Source organism: Furipterus horrens, unplaced genomic scaffold (assembly GCF_987537825.1).
Source record: "Furipterus horrens unplaced genomic scaffold, mFurHor1.1.pri manual_scaffold_39, whole genome shotgun sequence".
Lineage (NCBI taxonomy): Eukaryota > Metazoa > Chordata > Mammalia > Chiroptera > Furipteridae > Furipterus > Furipterus horrens.
In genome coordinates this window covers 287734-310592 of record NW_028327209.1, presented here as the reverse complement: position 1 = coordinate 310592, position 22859 = coordinate 287734, and the positions used below count along the sequence as shown (strand labels likewise).

Here is a 22859-nt window from a genome sequence, read left to right as displayed (position 1 = left end):
TACTTTCATCCTCTCCTAAAAGAAAAATTCATGTAATTCATCAGCAGTTAAAGCATTTTACTGAAATGCTCAGCTGAGGGCCTTGTATTTTTGTTTGCAGGAGGAGCTCTGCCATGTCACTGTCTTCCGAACAGACCCCACGCTGACATCATTAGCTCAGCGCTCCTCAGTCCGCTGGGCGACAGAGAAGCTTGTCAACTAATACAGACTGCATTTCTTTTTTGTTTTGTTTTGCTTTTCAAGTTTGCTAAGAGGCAGGTTGGTGTGGTGGTTAGAGCAAGTTTTGGATTCAGGAGACCTGAGTTTGAAACTTGGCCCTTTCTAGCTGGGTGGCCTGTAGAAGCCTCCTTAACCTTCCTGAGCCTCAGTTTTCCCGTCTGTAAAATAGAGATGCTAATGCCTTTCTCAGGGGTTTTGAGAAGACCAGAGAGAACAGAGGTTACATACCTATTGTCTGGCACATCGGATAACTCAGTAAATAGGATAGTAGTAATTTGTAATTTGTAATAGAACATTTTTCTCTTTCTTTGGTCCTTCTTTGTTGCTATGCTGTGCTTTCTCTTCCCAAATACAACTTTACCTTATTATTTTCGTGGTGTAAAAGAAGAGTGCAGGTTTAGAGACAAACCCACCCAAGACCAAATGAAGCCTCATCTACCCACTGCCTGACCTTGGCTAGTTTCTTTCACTTTCTCTGTGTCTCTCATCTGTATACAGAGATGATAGTACCTGTTCAAGGACTGGTTTCAAAATTAAGTGAAATAATATATGTAAAACCTTGTATATTGTGGATGTTTAAAGTGCGTAAGTGGGACGGTGTAATGTAAGGGAAAGCGTATGGGCTATGGGGTTGGATCTGAGTCCAAATTCTGATTCCACCAGTTACTGGATCTCTCCCAGACTTACTTTATCTGTATATTATAAAGAGTAATATCTCCGTGGGTTTCAGTGAGGATTGCATGAGGCTACACGTACACAGGACCTGGTATAGTGCCTGGTACTTGGGAGGGAGGCAGTGTATGGAGCTATTAATTCACGCTTTATTTGTAAAGGTCGATGGTTAATCTGGCACTCCCATCAAACAATAATAAATGGTAAGATAAGTGCCTGGTTTTATTCCCAACCCATACATAATATTGTCGAAAAGTACTTTATGCTATTTTGCATGTAAAATCCACCTGGTTCACTTGAATTTATGGGTTATAGATCTTTCATTATTACAAATTGCAACCCCCAGCAGTAGTGTTCCTTCCTTCCCCACCCCCTTCATTTTCAGAGGATTACATTGTGTGGCATTGAAAAGCTGTAACATTGAAGAAATTAGCATATTCATGTGTATTATTAAAGTCAGGTGGGTATAGAAAGGGTTGCAGAAATGAAACACATTACATTTCTTCCGAAATCTGAAGAGTCCCAATCTATGGCACTAATTAAAGGAACGAAGCCCAGGCCACAGACAAAAGCCAGTTAAAACACTGCTTTGTCACAACTTGCTGCTGCTTGCCTTTGATTTTTTTTTTTTTCCTTTTTGAGTGAAATACCTGGAAATTGTAAATCCTCGAAATATAAACCGAGGAGGAGGGGCCCCCGGCAGTGGTGACAGGAGAGAAGCACACTGGCCTTTGTGGGTGAGACCTGCTGGGCAGAAGCAGGCTCTGTGCCAGGAGCATCTTGGTCCTTGGGTACTTCCTTTTGCTTAGACGTGTGGCAGGTGCGTTGGGGAGGTTCTAGGATCTGGGGTCAGATCTGAGCTGCAGTCCATCTTCACTGCTTATTAGACTTTGTGATCTTGCTGTATCTCTCTGAGCCTTGGTTTCCATATGTCTTGCTTACCTTCAGGAGCTTCTATGAAAAGCAGCACAGTGCTCTTATATGACCTCATGTTGTAAACTGTAATCATCACACAGGTATAATTGCTCAGACTGCTTCATCTCTAAGGTCTCTTCCAACTCTGCACTTCATGATTTTATACATGAATGGGATTTATACTTGGTCCCCCCCACGCCCAGTAGAAAGAATAGGACATGGGAAGAGGAGCGTATACTTTCTGATTATTATCTGTTTCTCATGCTTTTATTAGATACTGCTTGTAATAAGAACCAACAAAATAAGGCACAAACTTCTTCTTCTTTCTCCTAGAGAAATCTGACAGAATATTTTGTGGCTGTGGATGTAAACAACATGTTACATCTGTATGCCAGTATGCTCTACGAACGCCGGATACTCATCATTTGCAGCAAACTCAGCACTGTGAGTAGACAGTCTTGAGATCGGCTTTTTAATTATTTTATTTCAATGGAAGGATGTATTGGAATGAATAAAGAAAATTTTAGAAAAAGGAATCAGCCACAATCCCCTCAGATAGTAACATGTCATCTTCATTCATTATTCATATTCCTTTATAGTGCCAATGCACATTTCATTTATTCTTATAGTTTTCGCAGTCAGTTATGGTTCTCCATTTGATCATGCGTTATGAACACTTTGCATATTTCCACATAAGCTTCCGTCATTGTCATTTTTTACATGTCTATATTCTATTATACTGATGTGTCTAATTTACTAAATTATATTAATTTACTTAATCTTTCTCTTAATTGCCATTTAAGTTGTTCATTGCTTAATTCTTTAGTAGATAACACTGTAGTGAACATCTTTTGGCTGATTTTGACCACACTTCCTGGTCATGTATAGTGGGATACATTTTTGTAGCAGCATTTGTTTTTGTGTTTTAAACCTGGAAAGAGCCCACATGACCATCGACAGAGAACTGATACACTGTGGTATAGTCATACAATGGAATACGGTATCAGTGAAAATGAACACTGTCAATATGATTGAGTCTCTCATACAGAATTCCAAGTAAAAGAAACAAGCCTGCAGAAGAACATAAGGTATGATTTCATTCATATAAAGTTCAAGTAAGAAAAACTGAGTGGCACATTATTTGAGGACACATACTAATTATAAGGGGGGGGGGATGATTACCACAAATGTTAGGTAGTAGTTTCCTCAAAGGGAATGAAAAGAGTATAGGTGGGAAGAGGCATACAGGAGACATCAAAAGTATTGTTTTCTTGTCTTCATCTAGTTAGGGATCAGGACACCTTTCTATAGAAGGTCCAATCGTAAACATGGCTCTGTAGGCCAGAGAGTCTTTGCTGCAACTTCTGGACTCTGACCTGTAGGTTTTAATCAGTACACTAGTGGCCGTGGCTGTGTTCCAACAAAGCTTTATTTGCAAAAGTAGGTGTCAGGCCAGACTTGTCCTTCAGGCTGTAGTTTGTCAACCACTGAGTTAGGTGCTGGGTTTTGGAATTTTACATTTTTTTCCTTTGAAAGTGGCTTATATGATATACATACTTTTATATATACCTTCGCATATATTTCAGAATTTTTGAAAAGTTAAAAAGGAAGATACTGAGGCCTTTTACTGTGAAATTTTACAGTACAAGGTTAGAGACAAAGTAGTCCTTGTACAAAAGCTGAGAATCAAAATTGCATGAGATTTTGCTGTGACAATTTAGAAATCAAAAGACAAGTCAAGTTTGTCTTGAACTTCTAAGGGAAAATGATTTCTAGCCTGAAATTTCTATACTTACCTAATGGAAGCCCTCAGAGGAGAGTGGCAGGGGCCTATGCCACACCTGTCCACGTCCTGCATCTCTCCTCTTCCACTCCACCTTCTCCATTGTGCATGAACCATCTGCCCCTTCAGGGCCAACCAGTCTGCTGTCCTCCTGACTTCATGTGCCAAGTATTTTTCATGGCACTGTTGTAGCGACTGAGGATATAACGGTGAACAAAATAGGCAAAAATCTCTGACTTATCATGCTTACATTCTGTTAGGGAAGACCTTGAATAAACAAGGTAAGTTAATTATATAGTATTTATAGTAGTACTTACAGTAGCCTAATGATAAGTATTATACTAGGAGTAAAATAAAGCAGAGAAGGAGAGTGAATGGGGAGCAGTGAGATGGCAGGGATCGCGATTTTAGATAGATGGCCAAAGAGGGCCTTGTTGAGGTGACACTAGTGTCCTCCTTGCTATCTTAAGGGAATTCTTCTAGCAGTGAGCTTGTCTCTCCTGCATCATTATGGTTTCTTTATTGGTGCATTCATGTGAGCTTGCTAACATGGTATAGTGTCTCCCAAACTTAACAAAACTTCCTTGACCCATATCTGCTTTACGCCATTTCTGTTTTCCCTTTTAGGGTAGAATTCCTCTAGAGCAGCAGTTCTGAACCTGTGGGTCGTGACCTCTTTGAGCGTCGAATGACCCCTTCACAGGGGTTGCCTAAGACCATAAGAAAAAATATATATAATTACATATTGTTTTTGTGATTAATCACTATGATTTAATTATGTTCAATTTGTAACAATGAAAATACATTCTGCATATCAGATATTTACATTATAATTCATAACAGTAGCAAAATTACAGTTATGAAGTAGCAACGAAAATAATTTTATGGTTGGGGGTTACCACAACATAAGGAACTGTATTAAAGGGTCGTGGCGTTAGGAAGGCTGAGAACCACTGCTCTAGAGAGTTATTTGTATTCATTGTCTAATTTCTCTCCCATTCGGTCGTCAGTATTCTCTGGATTTAGCCCCTACCTCTTCACTGAGACAACTTTTGTTTGGATCACTGGTGACCTCAGGTCAAATAAAATTAAAATGAGTTAATATTTGCAAAGTTCTTAGAGTCTGGCATTTAGTGTATGTATATGTTTATAATAGTATCTATAATGGGAAGTCAGATATTAATGTTTAAAATTTAAAATCAAGAAATAGTCACTTAGCCCTGACTGATGCAGCTCAGTTGGTTGAGCATCGTCCCGCAAAGCGAATGGTAGCCAGTTTGACACCCGGTCAGGGCATGTGCCTGGGTTGTGGGTTTGGTCCATAGTCGGGGTGCATAGGAGAGGCCAATTGATGTTTCTCTCCCTTGTACTCCCTCCCTTCTTTCCCCTCTCTCTAAAAATAAATAAAAATCTTTTTTAAAAAGGAAACAATTACTTAGAATTAAAGAGATCAACATTGAATGTGATTACTGTGAATTAAGGGGAAGGAGTATCATAGGATGGACTGCTGCTTTTTCGGTATAAGCCTTTCATACTTAAAAAAAAAATTTTTTTTAAGTATATTTTATTGATTATACTATTAAGGTTGTGCCAATTTTTCCCCTTTGCAGCTCACTGCTGGATACCTCCCTTCCCTCCAGCAATCCCCCCCCCACCCCCACTTCGTTCACATCTATGAGTCATGCATATAAGTTCTTTGGCTTCTCCATTTACTTTACTATTCTTAACATCCCCATCTATTTTTTTTTTTAATTTACTTGTTTTTTCTATTACAGTTATTTCACTTTTCCCCCTATTGCTCCCCCCATTCCATCCACCCCTTCTCCCACAGTTCATCCCCACCCCGTTACCCCATTTTTCCATGTCCATGGGTCATTTATACTAGTTCCTCGGCCTTTCATTACTTTTTGTTTTGGGTTTAAGGCTATAAACATGTATTACTTAGACTTTAAAAACTTTTTCAGAACAAACATTTGATTCTTAACTGAGTTCTGAACTTCTTTGATGGATGGTAGAAACCTCTTTTGGTCGGGGGGTTGCATTATATATCACATGTGACCACCGGGAGCCTGACCAGTTAGTTATGTGCACGTTCTCTGGGGACAAAGTAGCTGAACAGACATCAGTTTTAGCCAAGCCTTTGGGCCTCTTCGATTTCAGAATTTTCAAGTTTTGTAATTGTTGCCTTTTATTTCCACAGTAGTGGCTTTTTATTATCTTTTTGATGAGAGGCAGAATGCAAAGGCTGTTGTAGCCTGAGGTTTCTGACGCCTGTCTCTTGACAAATCGAGATGTGGCCTGTCATGTACCTTGGCAAACCACGTTCTTCTTAATTTTTTAAAGATGGAAGCTTAATGCTTCTCAAACCCATTCAGCAGCTAAAAGATAAAAGCTGTCCAATACTCTAGAATGCCATCTTCTATGAAAATGAGACAGACCCAGCAATATTTAGTTCAGAGTCAGGTAATATTCATTTCTAGCTTTCTCGGTCAATAATGTTGTGATAATTCTGTATAAGAAAAATGTAAGTTTTTGTTTTCTTTGCTCAGTTAATGTATATTGATTGTTTTCCTTTATAAATGATAAATAGGGAAGGCTTAACTAAATCTTGTTCTCTAATGTAAATACTTCAGTGTGATTTCTTTTAGCACAGAGGCCCCATTTTTCTTCCAGATTTTCGTAACTTGAGTTTAATTCATGTTTTTTGGTAACTCTTATGGGTAGCATATAGGTCTAAAATAAGACCTTTATAGAGATGATATGTAATTCCAACAGCAAGCCTGGGAAGTCAGTAGTATCCCCATTTTACAGAATGGCCTATCAGGTAGATGGAGGAGTAACTTGCCCAAGGGCACATCCTAGGTAGGAACGAGGGACATGCAAGTATGTCATCATGGTGCAGTGTCAGAGGAGGGGAGGCTTCGGCTTCAGGCTAGGGAGATGTATCCAGGAGTTACACATACAAAGAGATCTTAACCCCTTCAACGTGCTCACCTTGGGGACGAGGTTGTGTTTATTGGGTGCCCTGTCTCAAACTATTGTCAGAATCCTTGTGTGCACACTGTCACAAGGGCCAGAAACACATTGTTAAGAATATCCCACTGAGGAAGTTTGAGAATCTTCATGAAGAGCCGAAAAGATAGTTTGAGCCAAATCTGATGGATGAGGATGCTTGAATGGGTAAAAATAAGCCCTGATTGTATAATAGTTAGGGGCACTGCTTGTGGAGTTTGTAAGTATTTAGCTCCAAGACTACCAAAGAGGTATGCTGGCAGCATCCACAGACCAAGCGTGTAGAGCGCCTTTATTTAGATTTATACTGTACTTATATGGGAAGTCCCCGATTCTCCCACGTACCCCTTTAAAATTCTTCTAAGTGAACCCTTTTGACTACGTGCCAGGCACTGTACTAATCACAGATTTTCTTTTCCATTAGCTCTTGCAACAACCCTAGGAGCTAGTTAGTTTCATTCTCTTTTGCAGATGAGAGTATTGGCACTTGGAAAGTTGAAGTGCCTTGCTTAAGATGACCAGCATAGATGGAGTTAAAACTCATTCCTCCCGGCTCCAAGCTAACCCCCTTCTTACTACCTCATACTACCTCCCTGGTAACTCTCCGTTTGTCATATCTTCCCTTTGACACTTGTCCCCAGAGAAATAGTCTTGTTGTGGTTCTGTTGACCCTGGATCTGAAATCACAGAAAGAACGTCAGCCTGGCCATTGCCTTTTATTGCACATCTAAGCTTTTTTCATATTTAGTGAGCACTTTCTGTGTGCCTGGCACCACTCACAGCCCCAGGGAAACAGAAGGCCAGTGTGTGAATTTCTAATGGACACACTTACTCTATTAGCCAGAACCCCATTTCCTCGGGCATTGTTTAGATCCAGCTCTCCCTGTGTGGTGCTGGCCTCCGCTGTCTCCCTGCCCCACCTGTGTTGGTCCCCTACAGTGAGCACAGCCTGGCCAGGTGTGTGGCTGCGGGGTTCATGTACGTACTGCAGTTCCCGCCAGCCCCTGTGTATCTTGGCCCTGATCGCCCTTTCCATAATTTAGGGGTACTTCAAGAAGTTTTGAAAACTAAGAATATCCCAAAGGAACATATATGTTTTATTCAGCAGGTGCTTTTAAAACAGGTTCTTAGGAAAGAAGCCCAGTTTAGTGCTAAGACCATTATCTAATTAATTGAACCTCTACACCTAAGTATTTGTGTGGTACCTATAACTCGGAAAAAAATTATTATTTTCTGATGGTACGCCATTTAGGGGTGGGGGAGACTAAACTGGTGTCTTTTCCCTGTCAGTGTCTTCCTAGCTCTCAGTCCCAGAGTGTGGGCCTTCAGCAGGCCCTGGGCACTGGTAGCCTGGAGAGTGGTGGACCATAGTTCTGTCTCCCACCAGCACCCTCAGGTCTGGCCCTCAGCACCTTCTTCAGTGTTGGTGCGAGGGGCTGGGTCCCTTCCCAGTCTCCCTGTTGCACCCTCTCCCACCAGCAGCTTCCATCGTCTTAGCAGCACCTGGACCTGTGACCTGAGGAGGGTCAGTTTGTGGAATTGGGGGGTTTTCAGATCTGGCTTCATGTCCGCCTCTTTCCTGGTGAACTCCACCTGGTCATGACCATGCCAACCTGTGTAATGGTTCGGGCACCTGAATGATGTGTGTAAAGCTTTCCTAGCTGTTGTGAACTAGAAATAACTAATCCTGTTTGCCTCTCTGCAAGCCCTTGAAGCGGAGATGAGAGTGGCAGCTTAAGAAGGTTTGAAACACTGGACCAGCGCCAGGGCCGCTTTGCCTGCACACTCCACTCTGCGTGTTCCAGCCGAGGAACAAACTGCATTATTTTGTTTCAAACTGTGCTCAAGGGAAGCCAAGACCTTGTAACTGGAAACTTACCAAACAGAGAATTCTAAGACTAAATTTAGTGTTCTATTTAAAAAATGAAATAAGTCGAACATTTTGTTTGTTCATCTTTTATATGTTAAAAAAGAGAGAGATTAACCTAGTTCACACTAACAACCTAAGAAGAGTATTCAGAGTGAGAAGCAAACTAATCCTTGTGGTGAAGAGGGAAATCCTTAACAAAATGTAATGAAGTGGCATGAAATACAGACTCTGCAGCCAAACTTCCAAATAACATAGCCTCTCTAATCTCCATCACATAAAATTTTATTGTGGCTCAGAGAATATTAAAAACTGTTAGAAATAAATGAATGGAACTTTCGTTGGCAAGAAGCAGGAGGAAGGATTGGTATGTTTTATTTATGTGGTTTTTCTCTGGTTTTTAAATGTGAATACAATTAACTGCTTTTGAACTATGTTCTTCATTTAATTATGTGTGAATTGGTTTTCTCTTGTTCCTATTGCAGTATAACTAGAATGAAGAACCTTGGGATGTTCTGGTGACTGTAATATATAGAATATAAACAATTTAATTGGCAATATTTTAAAATTTGCTGTGACTTCAACCAGACATTGTCTCACTGTTAGTTCTTACCTTCCTCTCCTCCCTTTTTCTCATTGCTTCAACAAGCACTGAGCTTTTTGGACTATACACAGGATTTAGATTGCTAGTGATTCTCAGATGTTAATCCATGGATTAATTGTATTAGAATCAGGCAGAAAACTTGTTAAAAATTCAGGTACTTGGACATTCTGGTTCAGAAGGTCTAGTATAGAACCACAGAATCTCTTTTTTTTTAAGGTTCCCCAAATCATTGATGCATAGCCAGATTCAGAAACAGTAAATAGACAGTTCTCTAAAACAAAAAACAATGTTTGTCCTTTCATTATTTTTAAATTTTCATCATTCAACTGATTCTCATTTTGAGATTACATAACAGAGCCTGGTTAAGTTTGTTTAGAAGACATGAGTACAGACCAACACTAAAAAAATTCTTTGTTTCCATATTTTTTGATGGGAGAGCTTTGATTTTGGTATTGCCTGCTGTAGAATAGGACACAGCTAAATATAATACATTTAAGCACTTTAGTAATCTTGGATACTGTTGCAGTCCAGTAGCGTAACTTTGGGTATAAATAGACTAAAGGGGTGATATTTCTTTTTAGCCACTGCGTTAAGGACATGGCAGAGAATCTTGTTTAAATTTAGTAGTACAGTCAATTTGTGAACTAAATCACATATTCCTTAGACTATAAAACTCAGAGCTTATTTTTATATCACTCTTATTAATCAGATCCCTACCAAAGCAACACCAGTGGGTAATATTCAAGTCACTGACATCTTAATATACTTGAAAAGCCCTAAATGGCAGGCATCTCTGTGGATTTCATTAAAGAAATTTGAGCGCCTCCTTTGTGCTAAGTCTGCAAGAACAAGGACTCACTTGTCCTCTGGTTTCTGGAAACTGAAATGTTGGTCACACTTTGGTGAGCCAAGGTGCTGTGAGGTGAAGTTAGGCCATGCAGTCGGGTCGGTACAGATCTTAAGAAAATTCCCATTTATTCTCTTCTGCTATCTTGATAGCTGTGTAGTCTACCAGCTCGATGATTCAGACAGCCCTGCAGATGTTATCTTTTCCCAAGACAGAGGACAACAGGGCTGTAGGAGAAAGCACCAGACTTCAAGTCAGGATGGTTTTGTCCAACTCCTACCTTTGTGCTTAATCTTCCCCTGTGTTATTCCTAGCCCCATGGCTTGGGCAACATAGTTGACCTCTCTGAATCTCTCTGCCCTGTGCTGTAAAAATGGGGATGGTATTAAAACCCGTCTCAGGCTTGTTGAAAAGAGTCAATGGTCATAGATACGATAGCATGTATCCCACTCCTGGGCACCTACTAATCATTCAGTAAATGCTGACTCTGAATCTCACCTTTGAGGGGCAGTAAACTCCGATTTGACTTTCAGAAGCAAAGAGGACAGGAGAGATCCGGAAGAGTTCTGAAGATGTAATTAGTATAACTGGTGATAGTGGTTGGTGAATGAATCCAGGCAACAGAGAATAGTCATGGCAACTCAAAGGAGGCTCTCCGTATCCACCCACTTCTCGTTAGTCACATGGTCATTGACTAAATCTTTGTGTCTTGTTCAGGTCTCCAAAGTCATCACTGCATAGTGCTAGAATGGCCTCAAGAAGCTGCTTTGTTCTCTTGACCCACTGTTACCATCTGACTGGCCTTCCAGGGAAGAGGACTAACAGCTTCTGGTTTTCATCTTCCCAGGCTCTGGTCTAATGTCTGTTTGTCTGTCTGTCTGTCTCTCTCTCTCAGAAGCAGTCCTGATTCGTGCCCCAGTCAGAATTAATGATTCCTTCTTCATATGCCAACACACTTGAACTTCTGTTATAACACCTCTTTCATAATGCTTTTGTGTTGAAGTTGATTGTTTGCATTTTGACCTTTCTCTGTCTATTTTAAATTGCTTGAGAGTATGGCAGGTACATGTAGTGAATATCAGTGACTGTCACGTCAGTATCGGCCATAGCACAGAGGCAGTCTCCTGTGGGCCAAGAGCAGATTCTGAAGTTGGACTCCCTAGGCTCATATCATCTAGCTCTGCCACTAGCTCTGTGACCCTGTACAAGGTACCTAATATTTAGGAATCTTAATTTCCTCATCTGTAAAATGGGGACAGTAATGCTGCTTACCTTATAGGACTGTGAAGAGTAAATGAGTTAAGTGTATTTATAGCACTTAGAACAGTGCTTGGCAGATAGTAAATGCTGAGTTAAGTGGTCATGGTGGAGGCTGTATTATAGCTTTTGTCTTTCTAAGTTTACTATCACTTTCTAAGGTTGGATTTGCCTGACAGAACTCTACAGGGGAGATTCTCCACCACCACCACCACCATCCGTGCCTACAAATCTAATAACTCATACCACCTGAAGGTTCCTTAGTTTCTTCTCCATGTATGGATATCTGGCAGGTATTCATGAGCCCATGTTCAGTTCTGCTTTCATTGTTTTAAAAAATATGATTCATTAAAGCAATAGTGTAAATGAGCAAAACACAGATTATGATCTTAGAATATTTTCAAAAAATATAAATATCCGCTTATACTAGACTTGAGGTAGCAAATAGATTTCTTGTTGAGTGCCTGCTTGGATCCACTGACAATGGTTGCACATTCAGAGAGACCCTCAGGCCCTGTCCTGGTACCGGATTGGTTTATAATGTCTGTCTTGGCATAGGGTGGAGGAGGGACAGAACCTGGCTGTCCCTGCATTTAAATGAAGTGTTATTAATCCCAGTGTAACTTTGCCTTTTTTTCCTTCATCTTAAAGAGAAGTCTGGCCCTGGCCTGGTTGTTCAGTGGTTAGAATGTTGTCCCAATATGCCAGGGTTGCAGATTCGATCCCTTGGTCAGGGCACACACAGGAATCAATTGATGAATGCATCAATAAGTGGAACAACAAATCCCTCCTCTCTCTCTCTCTCTCTCTCTCTCTCTCTCTCTCTCTCTCTCTCTCTCTCTCTCTCTCTCTCAAATCAATCGTTTTAAAAAAGTCTGCACTTTCCTCCCTCACGGTGCTGTGAGCTTATTGACCCTGTAGTTTCCCATACATTGTTTCTGCCTCTGCTTTGGTAGCGAAGGATTTTCTCTGGCGGTTTCAGTTGCTTTGATGTTTTGAAGTGTCAAATCTTGGCATGAAAGCTTCTTTTCCTGGTTAATAACTGAACTCTAATTATTCTAGCTAGTGGGGGCGGTGGGGGGAAGTGACTGAGTAGGCAGGTGACTGCCTGAGAAAGCTTCCTCTTGACTGGATGATCTTGTTGGTGGTGGAAGGCGTTCAGCTCGACCCCATGTTGGTATGCTGGTTTTTGGGGGTGATTTTTTTTTCCTTACCTGTCTCCAGAGGATAGTGGAGAAGCAAGAAGTAAGATGAGTTCCACTCAACTTACACACACACACACACACACACACACACCTTGAAGGAAGACTGCCCTTCCTCCACAACCAAAAATAAAAATAAAGAAACATTACATTTCAACTTCTAAGAAAGGCGGGAGATTGTTTGCTCTTTTCCTTCTCTCTGCTCACATGCCCAGCTTCTGTCTAGATTAGCTGAAGTTCTTTGATTCTGAAGCTAAGTTGTCTTTTTGCTAAAGCATCTTAGTTTCTTAAAAGCCAGCTCTACCCTCACTAAATGTCATAAACACAATGTGAACATACCTGAACTATTTATAAATAAAGGTTTTTCTCATACTTTTAGAGGGGTTGAATAGGTTGACTTCCAGAGTCCCTGCAGATTTTACTTAAAACCCATTGCTGATCTTCTAGCAGGTTTTATATTTGAGAATAATTAAAAATCAAAATCCAACCAAAAACCCACAACACTGCTTGATCATGGCATCATTTATTTCATGATGACTACAAAGATAGTTTATAATTAAATAAAAAAATCTCGTTCTCAAATTGAGAAAGCTAACTCCTACAAGACATTTGCTACAACTGTTCTACTTAGGATGATTTTTGGTTGAAGTTAATGGACTTTTAAAAGGCCCATCTTTAAGGATAGTAATCTGGTATTCTTTCTGTGTTGTTTATCAATTTCCTAATGTTTGGGTTCAGCAGAGAAATCCCAATTTCTCTTAACTCAGTGCTGAGGCAGATGTCAATTTGATGTTTTAATATCCTGAGTTCTACAATGTGAATTATTTGTGACCATCTGAGTTTTCTTCTGTCAGCTTTTAGAACTTGGAATCTCAATACCTTTTAGAAATTTACAGCTTCTAGTTGTAATCTGTTGAGCAATTGCAATTTGTTAAGTGTCAGGTAATCTTGCCTACCATTCCTCATGCTGGAGGCACTCGAACATCCCCCAGACATTTACTCAGCACCTGCTCCGCGTCAAGCACGGTAAGAGATAAGGAGAGGAATCGAATGTGTGCTGTCCTTGAGGAGCTCATATCTTTAGGCTCATGCCCCTGGTCTCCTATGATCATCTGCCTCTGAGGTCTCAGAGAGTCAGGGGCCAACCTCAGAGCAAGGCTGTGTCCTCCACAGTCAGGTGATGGAGACAGGGGGCTGAGAGGTGATGGTGCCTCAATAGCGCATGGATTCCAGGTGGGCCTTGTAGCTGCAGAGATGAGAAAGCAAGACCAGCTTTGACACATACCCTGTTTTTCTTACACTTAGTCAGTGTAACTGATGGGGAGCTAGGGCAGGGAAGGCGCATATTTCACATCAAAGGAGAGCAATTCCTCTAGGTCCTAAGTTGTCAAAGCTAGAAGGGGGGCCGAGGGATCATGTAGTCCAGCCTCTTGTTTTCCATAGAGGGGAAATTGAGATTCAGGAAAGGAAGTGGCTTGCTCAGATCAAAAAAGAGAATTAGTGGAAACTCCATGCAAGTATGTAAAAGGGAACATGACAGAAACGCAGGCTTTCAAATTGGTGTGCCAAATTGGGATGTAAACCTTTCACTTTGACAATTATTACTTCATAGTCTAGAATTTCCTGTGGATTAAAGACACTACAACACCTTAGTTAAATGTAACTAATCCCCAGGAAATTGTCAGATCTGTGTTTGTTTTAAAATAATTATTTTCTGTTTAATTGGTATTTTGCTCTAGATATTTGTTCATCTAACACCAAGGCAAATGCATTTCTACATAATTGGGCCGTGCTAACAGGGACAGTATCTCATCTAGTTCAGAATCCTCAGCACAGTGTATGGGCACAGGGTAGGCATTCAAAACATTTTTTAAGTTAATTTATGCATTGTGGAAATACAGTGGCCACAATCTGACAGACCTGGATGTGATTCCCAGTTCTGTCACTAGCTATGTGGCCTTGGGCAAGTTATTTCACCTCTGAGACTGTTTCCTTATCTGTGAAATGTGATCACTTATGTGTAAACACACACACACACACACACACACACCCTTAGAATAGTACTTTGCCAGATTCAGATTCTAAACCCCAACATGGAGCCTGGCACCTAATACTGTTGGGAATTTTTTTTTTCTTTTTTTTGGGGGGGGTGGGATTCTTACTTTTATTCCATGTTAAATTTCAGAGCTACCTTTAGGATCTAAGACAGTGACAATCTGGGTATTATCTCTGGGAAATACCTTAAAATGTAAAAAAAAAAAAGTCTTTGTGATTTTTTCAACGCTGTCATTGATCATTCATTCACGTCCCATCTCCACTCCCTTCTCCCTTTGTCTCCCTTTACCTCAAAGAAAACTAATGAAGCCATATAGAAAGCTCCAAGATAGAAGTGACCTTGTGCATCTTTAATTGAGGACAGAATTTGCTAAAGGAGCGTCCAAAAACCCACCAGTGGTTTACTTTACAATCTGTGTCCTGGCTAGACTGGCTGTTGGCTGTATAATTTGTCTACTTTTGTCTGGAGTCTTAGACTATTCAGCTGCTTCAGGGCAAAATCTTTTGGGGTGTCATTAAATGGGATTGATAATTGGCTTCTGATGAATATTCATTGTGGCTAATGACTTTGGGCAAATTTTACACATACTATCTTTCTATTCTCCCACTGAGTGAGATTTTGATAGGATCATTTTCCTCAACTTACACTTCAATTAAATATTCACAATACCTTTTTGTTTACTACAATCCAAATGTTTATTTTCATTACTTTTAAATTTTGTATTCTCTAAGAAATGAGGATAGGACTTTAGGATCCTTATTTTTTTAAGTGGGGCTGGTTTTAGAGTTATTTTCCAAATAAGTGGCCAATAATTTACAGCACATAATATGTTATTCCTGATTAAGCATAGATATATCATAACACTTTTCTTGTGGTAAATTTAGCCACTATTCCTAAGTGATGATGCACATTGTTTGTGCCATTTAGTATTTGGTAAAAGAGCCCAGCAATTCGCTTTTTGTCTGTTTTCTTAATCAAATGGGTAAATGTATTTCACTCCAACTGCAAGGACTTGGCCTTTAGAAAACCCCCAATGAAAATGTTTATCATATACCTTAAAATTTTACTTTTTATGAGGGATAAGAAATTTTAAAATCTTGGCATTCAGTTTGGTAGGGTTTTTTTGAAGTTAAGGAGACTCAAGAAGAACATTGTCTGAAGATAAGATCTTTGCCACTTTATCACTTGAAATAGGATTTAGACTCAAACCAGTTTAAGCTTAAAAGAGGCAAGTAATCAAGTTCTGTCTCAGCCCAGAACGTTCTATTGGATGGCTTCTTCAAAGAGAATTACAAATGAATTCCTGCGATGATCCCTTACATTTGTATGGCACCTTACAGATTTGTAAGTGCTTTTATTTATTTGATGTGCTGCAGAGTTTAGAGTAGGCATATTATTGAATGAATGGATGAATGAATCCATTAACTTAATTTTCCAGGAAGTGACATAGTTTGTGTCTTAGCTTGCTGTTATTGTTTTGGAATTTGAGTCATATAACCCACTCTGTGAGACTCATGAAAATATTGGTCCAATAATGTTAAAAGCCAGCTCACTAACTATCTTTATATCGTGTGTATATTCTAAGTAGAATTTTTTATTTATTCAAGAAACATTTCATTAGCATATATATGTGCTGTACACAGAGAACACGAAGAGGAAAAGAGAGACAAGTCTTTCTGGACTTGACAGTGAGAGGACAGACGTGCAGACAGTTATAGCCCCTAACTAATAACTGGGTATGTGCCCAGGGGAGACATGCGAAGAAGTGGCACTTGCCCCGAGACCTGAGGCAGGAGGAGACCTGAGGCAGGAGGAGTTTGCTATGGGCACAAATCAGGGCCAGTTTAGGGACCAGGTGGAAAGAGAGAAAGGGAGAGAAGGAGCACTTAACTCCTCCTAAGTCCGCAAGTGCTTTATTCTAAGAATAAACCTGGAGAAGGCAGTGGAGACCATGGCTGGAGATGCTGATCTCCAGGTAGACTGGGAAGGGGTAGGGGCATGCCTGGACTTCGGAGCAGGATGTTCCGTGACTGGGTCTGCACTTCAGTGAGAGTACTTTGGCAGCGGAAGGGTGGGCAGGAAGAGCTGGGACCCAGGGCCAGTTTCATCCCGCAGCCTAACTTCAGCGTAGAGTTGAGTAAAGTTGGTTCCTTTTCCATTCATTCAGCACCAGCAAAGATTTCTCATCTCTTCTCTGTCTGAAGAAATGAGTCCTGTAATATGGCAGACAGCCTCCTTCATATGGAAACATATTTAAACGGGTTGAGAGTGATGGATTAAACCTACAAGCCTTGGTGTTGTCCCTGGGAACAGCTCTAGAGAGCTTGTTGGATCAGCTCCTGTTCATGACATGTACCTGATTTAAAGAACAGGGTCTGGGGGGAAAGGGGTGGAGGGAGTAGCGGCCCTGGATTTAATACACAGCTCTCACAACTGTGAAACATCAGCGGAGTGTCCAATTTAAAGCTGTTCATGTTACACTAACCTCTGGGATTTTTTAACTGGGCCTTGGCACGTCACTCTTTCGCCACGTAAATGTCCTTCTGTCAGCAAAGGCCAGTTAACAGCTTCCAAAAGAAGCAAAGTCCTCATGGGAACAGGCTTCCCAGAAACCAAAGAAATAAGACAGAAAGGAACATGTGTTGTTGGCTTTTGTCACTTCATAGCCATATCTCCCAAGGTGCTGGTGTTTTCCTTTTCTCACTATATTGAATTTTGTAGCAATTTTATTCCATTATATCTTTGTTTCCTAAAATTTTAATTATATTAAATATTGATTGTATGATGTGTCTAGCTCTTAAGGAAAAAAAAGGAATATGAAATAGGGCATGTCAAAAGAATAGGGAGAGGAAGGATTAGTCAGTTAGCAGTGCTAGGGCAATTGATTAACTATGTGGAAAAAATAAATTCTCACCTTAGTCCTTAAATGTAAACTCATTCCAGATGGATTAAAGTTAAATACTGGGGAAAAATATGGGGGGCTTTCATATAAAAGCAGTGGACACCATCATGAAGGAAAATATTTGTCTATGTAATTATTTAAACATTCTATTCACTTAAAAAATTCAAAAAAAAATTAAGGATAAAGTATTTTTTTCAAAACATTGTACAGGATTAGTGTCCTTTGCCTATCTACTGTTTCCTTGTAAACCAGTTTTTTAAAATACTATTACTCATTAGAAAAAGTGGCCTAAGACTAGGAATAGACCATTCATCTAAGAAATATAGTCTAGAAACATATGACAAGATGTTCAGCCTCAGTCACGATCAGAGGAATTAAAAAAAAAATCCAAATAGGTACAATTTTAAAGCTACTAACTTGACTATAATTCTTAGTGCTGGTGATGTGTAAGGGGACATAGTAGTACATGGCTGGGTTAGTGTAAAGACCCTCCATCCTTCGTCTATTTATTCGGTGAATGCATTTGTTATGTTTATATTATTATATTTATTAAGTGACTTAAAATATTTATAACCTTTGTCTCTGAATTCTACATCTAGGAACCAGATATAAAAATTATTAACCTGATCTGATTATATAACTTAATGGTAAAAGAATGGTTAAATATAGTATGGGAAATTTATTGAGTAGCATTAAATGATATGTTTTCTAAGAATATTGAAAGATGTGGGAAAATGCCAGCAAATAATGTTAACTTAAAGAAAAAAGAGCATACTTGCAAAAAAAAAAAAAAAAAGAGAGAGAGAGAGAGAACGCAAATGAACACTGTAGTTGTAATAATCCGAATTTTATTAGAAAAGCAAATACAAGTGCATATGTATGTAATACCCCAAAATGTTAAATTACTTTCAGATGATGAAGACTTTTCTTTTATCACTTTTTCCATTTTCTATATTTTCTACTATCATTGTGCATTAGCTTCACAATCAGGAAGAAAACAGATTTTTTTCTGAAAGACAGGCTCTTACTAAATTTGAAATAGGGTGATTGAGTTCACTTATTTTAAATATGTTGAGAAGCATGCATTTCATTTTATTGCTGAACTCCAGGAGGACAGGATCTCCTGTTTGCTTGTCAGCTCTGACCTCCCGTTCGCTTCCCCTGCAGCTGACCGCCTGCATCCACGGGTCCGCCGCCATGCTGTACCCCATGTTCTGGCAGCACGTGTACATCCCCGTCCTGCCGCCGCACCTGCTGGACTACTGCTGGTAAGGCCGCTGCGCCCCCGCCCCCGCTTCCCTTCGCCAGGCACGAGCGAGGAACGTGAGGTCTGGAGCTTGTGATGCCGCTGGTGACTCTGAATGAAAAATACTAACTTAAAAAATGACGTGCGTTTTAGACCACGTGACGGCCTGGCCCTTTTGTTTCCCTATATCTTTCATATATGTCATGGCATTCTTAAGAGTTAAGGTGAGTAGACAACACTTTTCCCATTTCTCAGTTTGGGGAAACCAAAGCACCAAGTAGTTGTGTGATTTTTTTTTTTCCCCTAAGACACATTGGAAACTGATGACAAAAGCAATTGAGACTCCCAAGGACTTCAAGTTTCAGCCATGTACTGGCATGTTCTGTAAGACTTGCTCTCAACTGTGGTTTGGGAGCACAAGCCAAACTTCAAAACCCTCAAGTGTTTTGATAGGAATTTCACTGTTCAGTGAACTGTATTTTCGTGGAAGGCAGGCAGGCAGTCAGACTTTAGAGTCAGCTGTACCACCTTGGACAAGTCTTTTGGCTTGAGACTGTCTCCTCATCTGCAAAATGAAGTTGTTCTACACATAATTATATACAAAGGGAATAATATAACAGATGAAAGGACACCATGCAGAAAAGTGGGCTAATGGTAGGTACTCAGCTGCATTTCCGCAGAATCATTGTCATCGTCACTCTCTGTCTTCAATAAATTATCAAAAAGACTGATTTGGATCCATCTTCCATCTGAACAATTTCTTTCTCCAATGTAACGTGGTTAAAGACATGGTCTCCAGACAGCTCAGCACTATACATATATAGGAAAAGGCCAGAAATTGACAGCTTCAGGAGAAAGGGACCCATTTGAAGGGTCGCTGTTCTGTCGCTTAGGAACAGGTGATTCAGGATACGTACTGTGGGTCTGAAGTGACTGAGTCCGGGTCGCTCGTACTGTTTGCTGGGCTCTCCAACCCAGTGTGCAAACCTGCCGCTGAAAAGGCTCACCAAGGTAGCCAAGCTGTCCTGGGGGCCTAAAGGTATGCCTCAGTACCCCTAATTTGAATGTTGGGCTCACCTTCACCCCAAGAAGCTATGGGTACAAGAAAGATGTAGCCCAAGGCCATCAGGTAAAAATCAACAATCCTCTCCAGTGCCTAACACTAAGTGAATCTGCTCATTTCTCTACTATATATTTTTCTTATCAAGATGGCTCTTTTTTATTGAAATATATTTTATTGATTATGCTATTGCAGTTGTCCCAATTTTCTCACTTTGCCCCCCTCCACCTGGTATCCCCCTTTCCTCCAGTAATCCCCCCTCTTACATGCATGGGTCATGCATGTAAGTTCTCTGGCTTCTCCATTTCCTATGCTATTTTTACCATCCCCCTGTCTATTTTGTACCTACTTTTTATCTGTGCTTTTCTCCCACCGCTTAAGAGATTAAGGGGCTGTTTCTCTGCTTAGACTTGCTGCTCCTGTTGAGCTTCTGAACCGGCTTTCAGTCATTTCCCCTGTCATGTATCTCAAAGGAAAGCCCATGTTGGCTCTCCAGTAGTGTTGGTTTGTTTGAATGCAAGGTTCATGGGCTGGGCACAGGCAGACAGAGAAGGAGGAAGAGGCCAGGGGTGAGTGCGAGAAGGAAGGGCAGGACACACACCCAAGGAAGGTAGAGGGGCGATAGTGGGAAAAATAGAAAAGGTAGAGTGGGGACATGTCTCCTAAGACAGACTCACACAGTGGCACCCAATCTTCTTGCCACCCACCCCCTGACGTACAACACCCTCAGAGGCACATTCTCTCACACAGATACAGGTCCCTTCACCACACGCACCCATCTCAGGGGTCCCCACCCAGAGGGAGACTCATGACTCACTACGGACCTCACCCAGACACGTGCTTTAAGGGAAACCTTAAGGTTCTCGCTGGAAGAGACTCACCTGGGTGACTTGATGTTGCGCTTTGCATAGGAACGCCCAGGGGTTCCTGTGTGCAGGTGATGGTAATAGTACAACTTTAGCTTTCTGTTACTTGGAAAGTTTTGGTTGCTAAATTGTTAGCTAGTTTAAAACCAGCAACTTACATTCCCAGAACTGTGGAGAGGAAAGTGCTCTGTCAGTGCCATCAGTGATCACAGTAGCTGCCAGTGGTGAATGTCTCCTGTGCCCCAGCCACTGGATCGTGTCCTTTGCATCTGTGATCTCTGTTAGTTCTTCCAGAAACCCTGTAAGGCAGGTATCGTTGGCTCCACTTCACAGGCTGGGAGACCAAGGCCCCACAAGGTTTTAGTAACTTCCCCCAATATAGATATTATGTTCTGTATGATTCCATTCTTATAAAAACAAACAGAAAACTATGTATATATACTACAAAAATTAAATGTGTGTACACACTCACAGGCAGAAATCTAGGAAGAAATACACACCAAAATGTTAACAGTGATTTGTGATGGGGATGAGGGAGGCGAATGCTGTGTGATTTTTATTTTATTTTTCATATTTTCAGATATTTCAATGAAGAAAGTGTGGTTTTTATCATTGAGAAGTCTTACTTTAAAAAAACTTCAGTGTTTTTTTCAACTGCCATCCCAGGTCCCAGACCTCCTTTCTTGTTTGCTTAGAGGAGTTAGCCATTGAACTCTTTTCTGTGGCAGCTGATCCAAGATCCTCGTTTCAGTTCCCTCTCTGACTCTAGCGCTGTCCAGAACTATGTCACCAGCCTGGCTGCTAGCAGTGACCCTGGCAGGTCCACCTTAGAAGGGAGGTCTTGTCAAGGAAGCTACTAAGCCCTTGTCAGCCCAAACTACTACAAAAAATCGAAGTTAAGGCGTGGATTTTTCTGAGCCTCAGTGAGTTTTGTGGTTATGTTCCATCCTGGAAGTTTCTGTTCGTGTGATAGCTTTTCTCTCCTGGTCTCCTGTTTTCATGAAAGAACTTCCTGACCTTTGACCAAAGGGTGATTACTGGCCAGTGGGGATTGGTATCTGTTTATTAACTGCAAGATGCAAGAATGATGAAATAAAAGACCCCAAGAGAAAAAGACAGATCCTCCATTAAGGCTTGATTTGATCACCTTCAGCCTGCTACCACTGCTTTGGTCAGAAACTACAAATGTCATGAAATTGGAGTCAGTGCTAATAACTTGATTCTATTGTGCTCAGTGACTTTCACCACGTTGAGTTTAATGCTTGGTGGTAAGAGCCAGCAGGGATAACTAGCATTTTAAGTAAAGTGCGAGGAGCCTGAAACATGTAAATTTGAAGGAGGTTTGTTCCTCTGCAGATGATTTAAATGTTAAGTACGTCCCCATGCAGGGGATACACGAAATGGAATCTGAAAACTATTATCTCCTGTAGAAATGAACTCTCAATTTACTCACTGCACAGGAAGGGCAGATTTTAGTCATTTTCACTGCCAGCAGGTGCCCTTTCTATGCATAATAGACTTCACAAGTGTAATTAACACATGAGGACCACTGCTGCCAGTTTTTCTTCAGGTGCATGCTGCTAGGAGTTTTCAGGACAACACTGTAGTGCAGGCGGTAAGAGCTTTTTACATTGCACTTGAAGATGAGGTGTTCATTGACTTCGGGACAAAGACGTGTTAAATGAGGCTGAGCTCAGACCCTGCTATCATATAGGTCATGGTCCTTGAGCTCAGAGACCCCGAGAGCTGTAATGCAGCCTTTAGTAGAACAGAGGCCAATAGAGCAAAGCTCTGGGACGCAGCGAATCAGTGGAAACTATGATGCTGAAAACCCCGCAATTATGTGGAAGACTCTAATTGCACTTTCACAAATACAACAGCCAATTATCTGAGTTAACTTTAATTAGAGCTATAATCACGGATTTTAATTATCGGAGTAAATCGGTTTAGCACAAATGGCCTGCCCTAAATATTTCCCACCTTAATTTTTTCAAGTTCCTTCCCATTTTTGAAGAGTGGGAGAGAAAGTGCCCGGGCTTTGGATTCAGACCGACCTGGGTTCACGCCTCAGCTTCATCTCTTATTAGCTGTGTAACCATTAAAAATCTATTTTACCCCTCTGATCTGTAATTTCCTTTTCTGTAAAATGGGTTTAATTTGCCTACTTTGAAGGGTGGCTTTAGGAATTAGTGGCATTCAGTAATGGTGGTTGCTCTTATCATGGTTATTATAAACATGGAACATAGATTTTGGCTTCCAGAAGGTTTCAGCTCACATCAAAAATTCTTGCTTCTGTAGACTGTGAACTCAGGGAAAAACTTCATAATTCATCTTCTCTTTTTACCCCTCAG

General features: G+C 40.7%; 1 protein-coding gene across 1 annotated transcript in view; it reads left to right on the top strand.

Annotated features, from left to right (window-relative positions):
* Positions 1 to 100: 100 nt before the first annotated feature.
* The window catches only part of LOC149990030 (DENN domain-containing protein 1A-like), a gene marked incomplete at its 5' end in the record, with an annotated part of 86860 nt that continues 64101 nt past the window's right edge, over positions 101 to 22859 (top strand). The window contains 3 exons of the mRNA XM_090265697.1: positions 101 to 169; positions 2140 to 2250; positions 18504 to 18604. Coding sequence (XP_090121823.1) covers positions 101 to 169; positions 2140 to 2250; positions 18504 to 18604 — 281 coding nt within the window. The remainder of the gene's footprint in view (positions 170 to 2139; positions 2251 to 18503; positions 18605 to 22859) is intronic.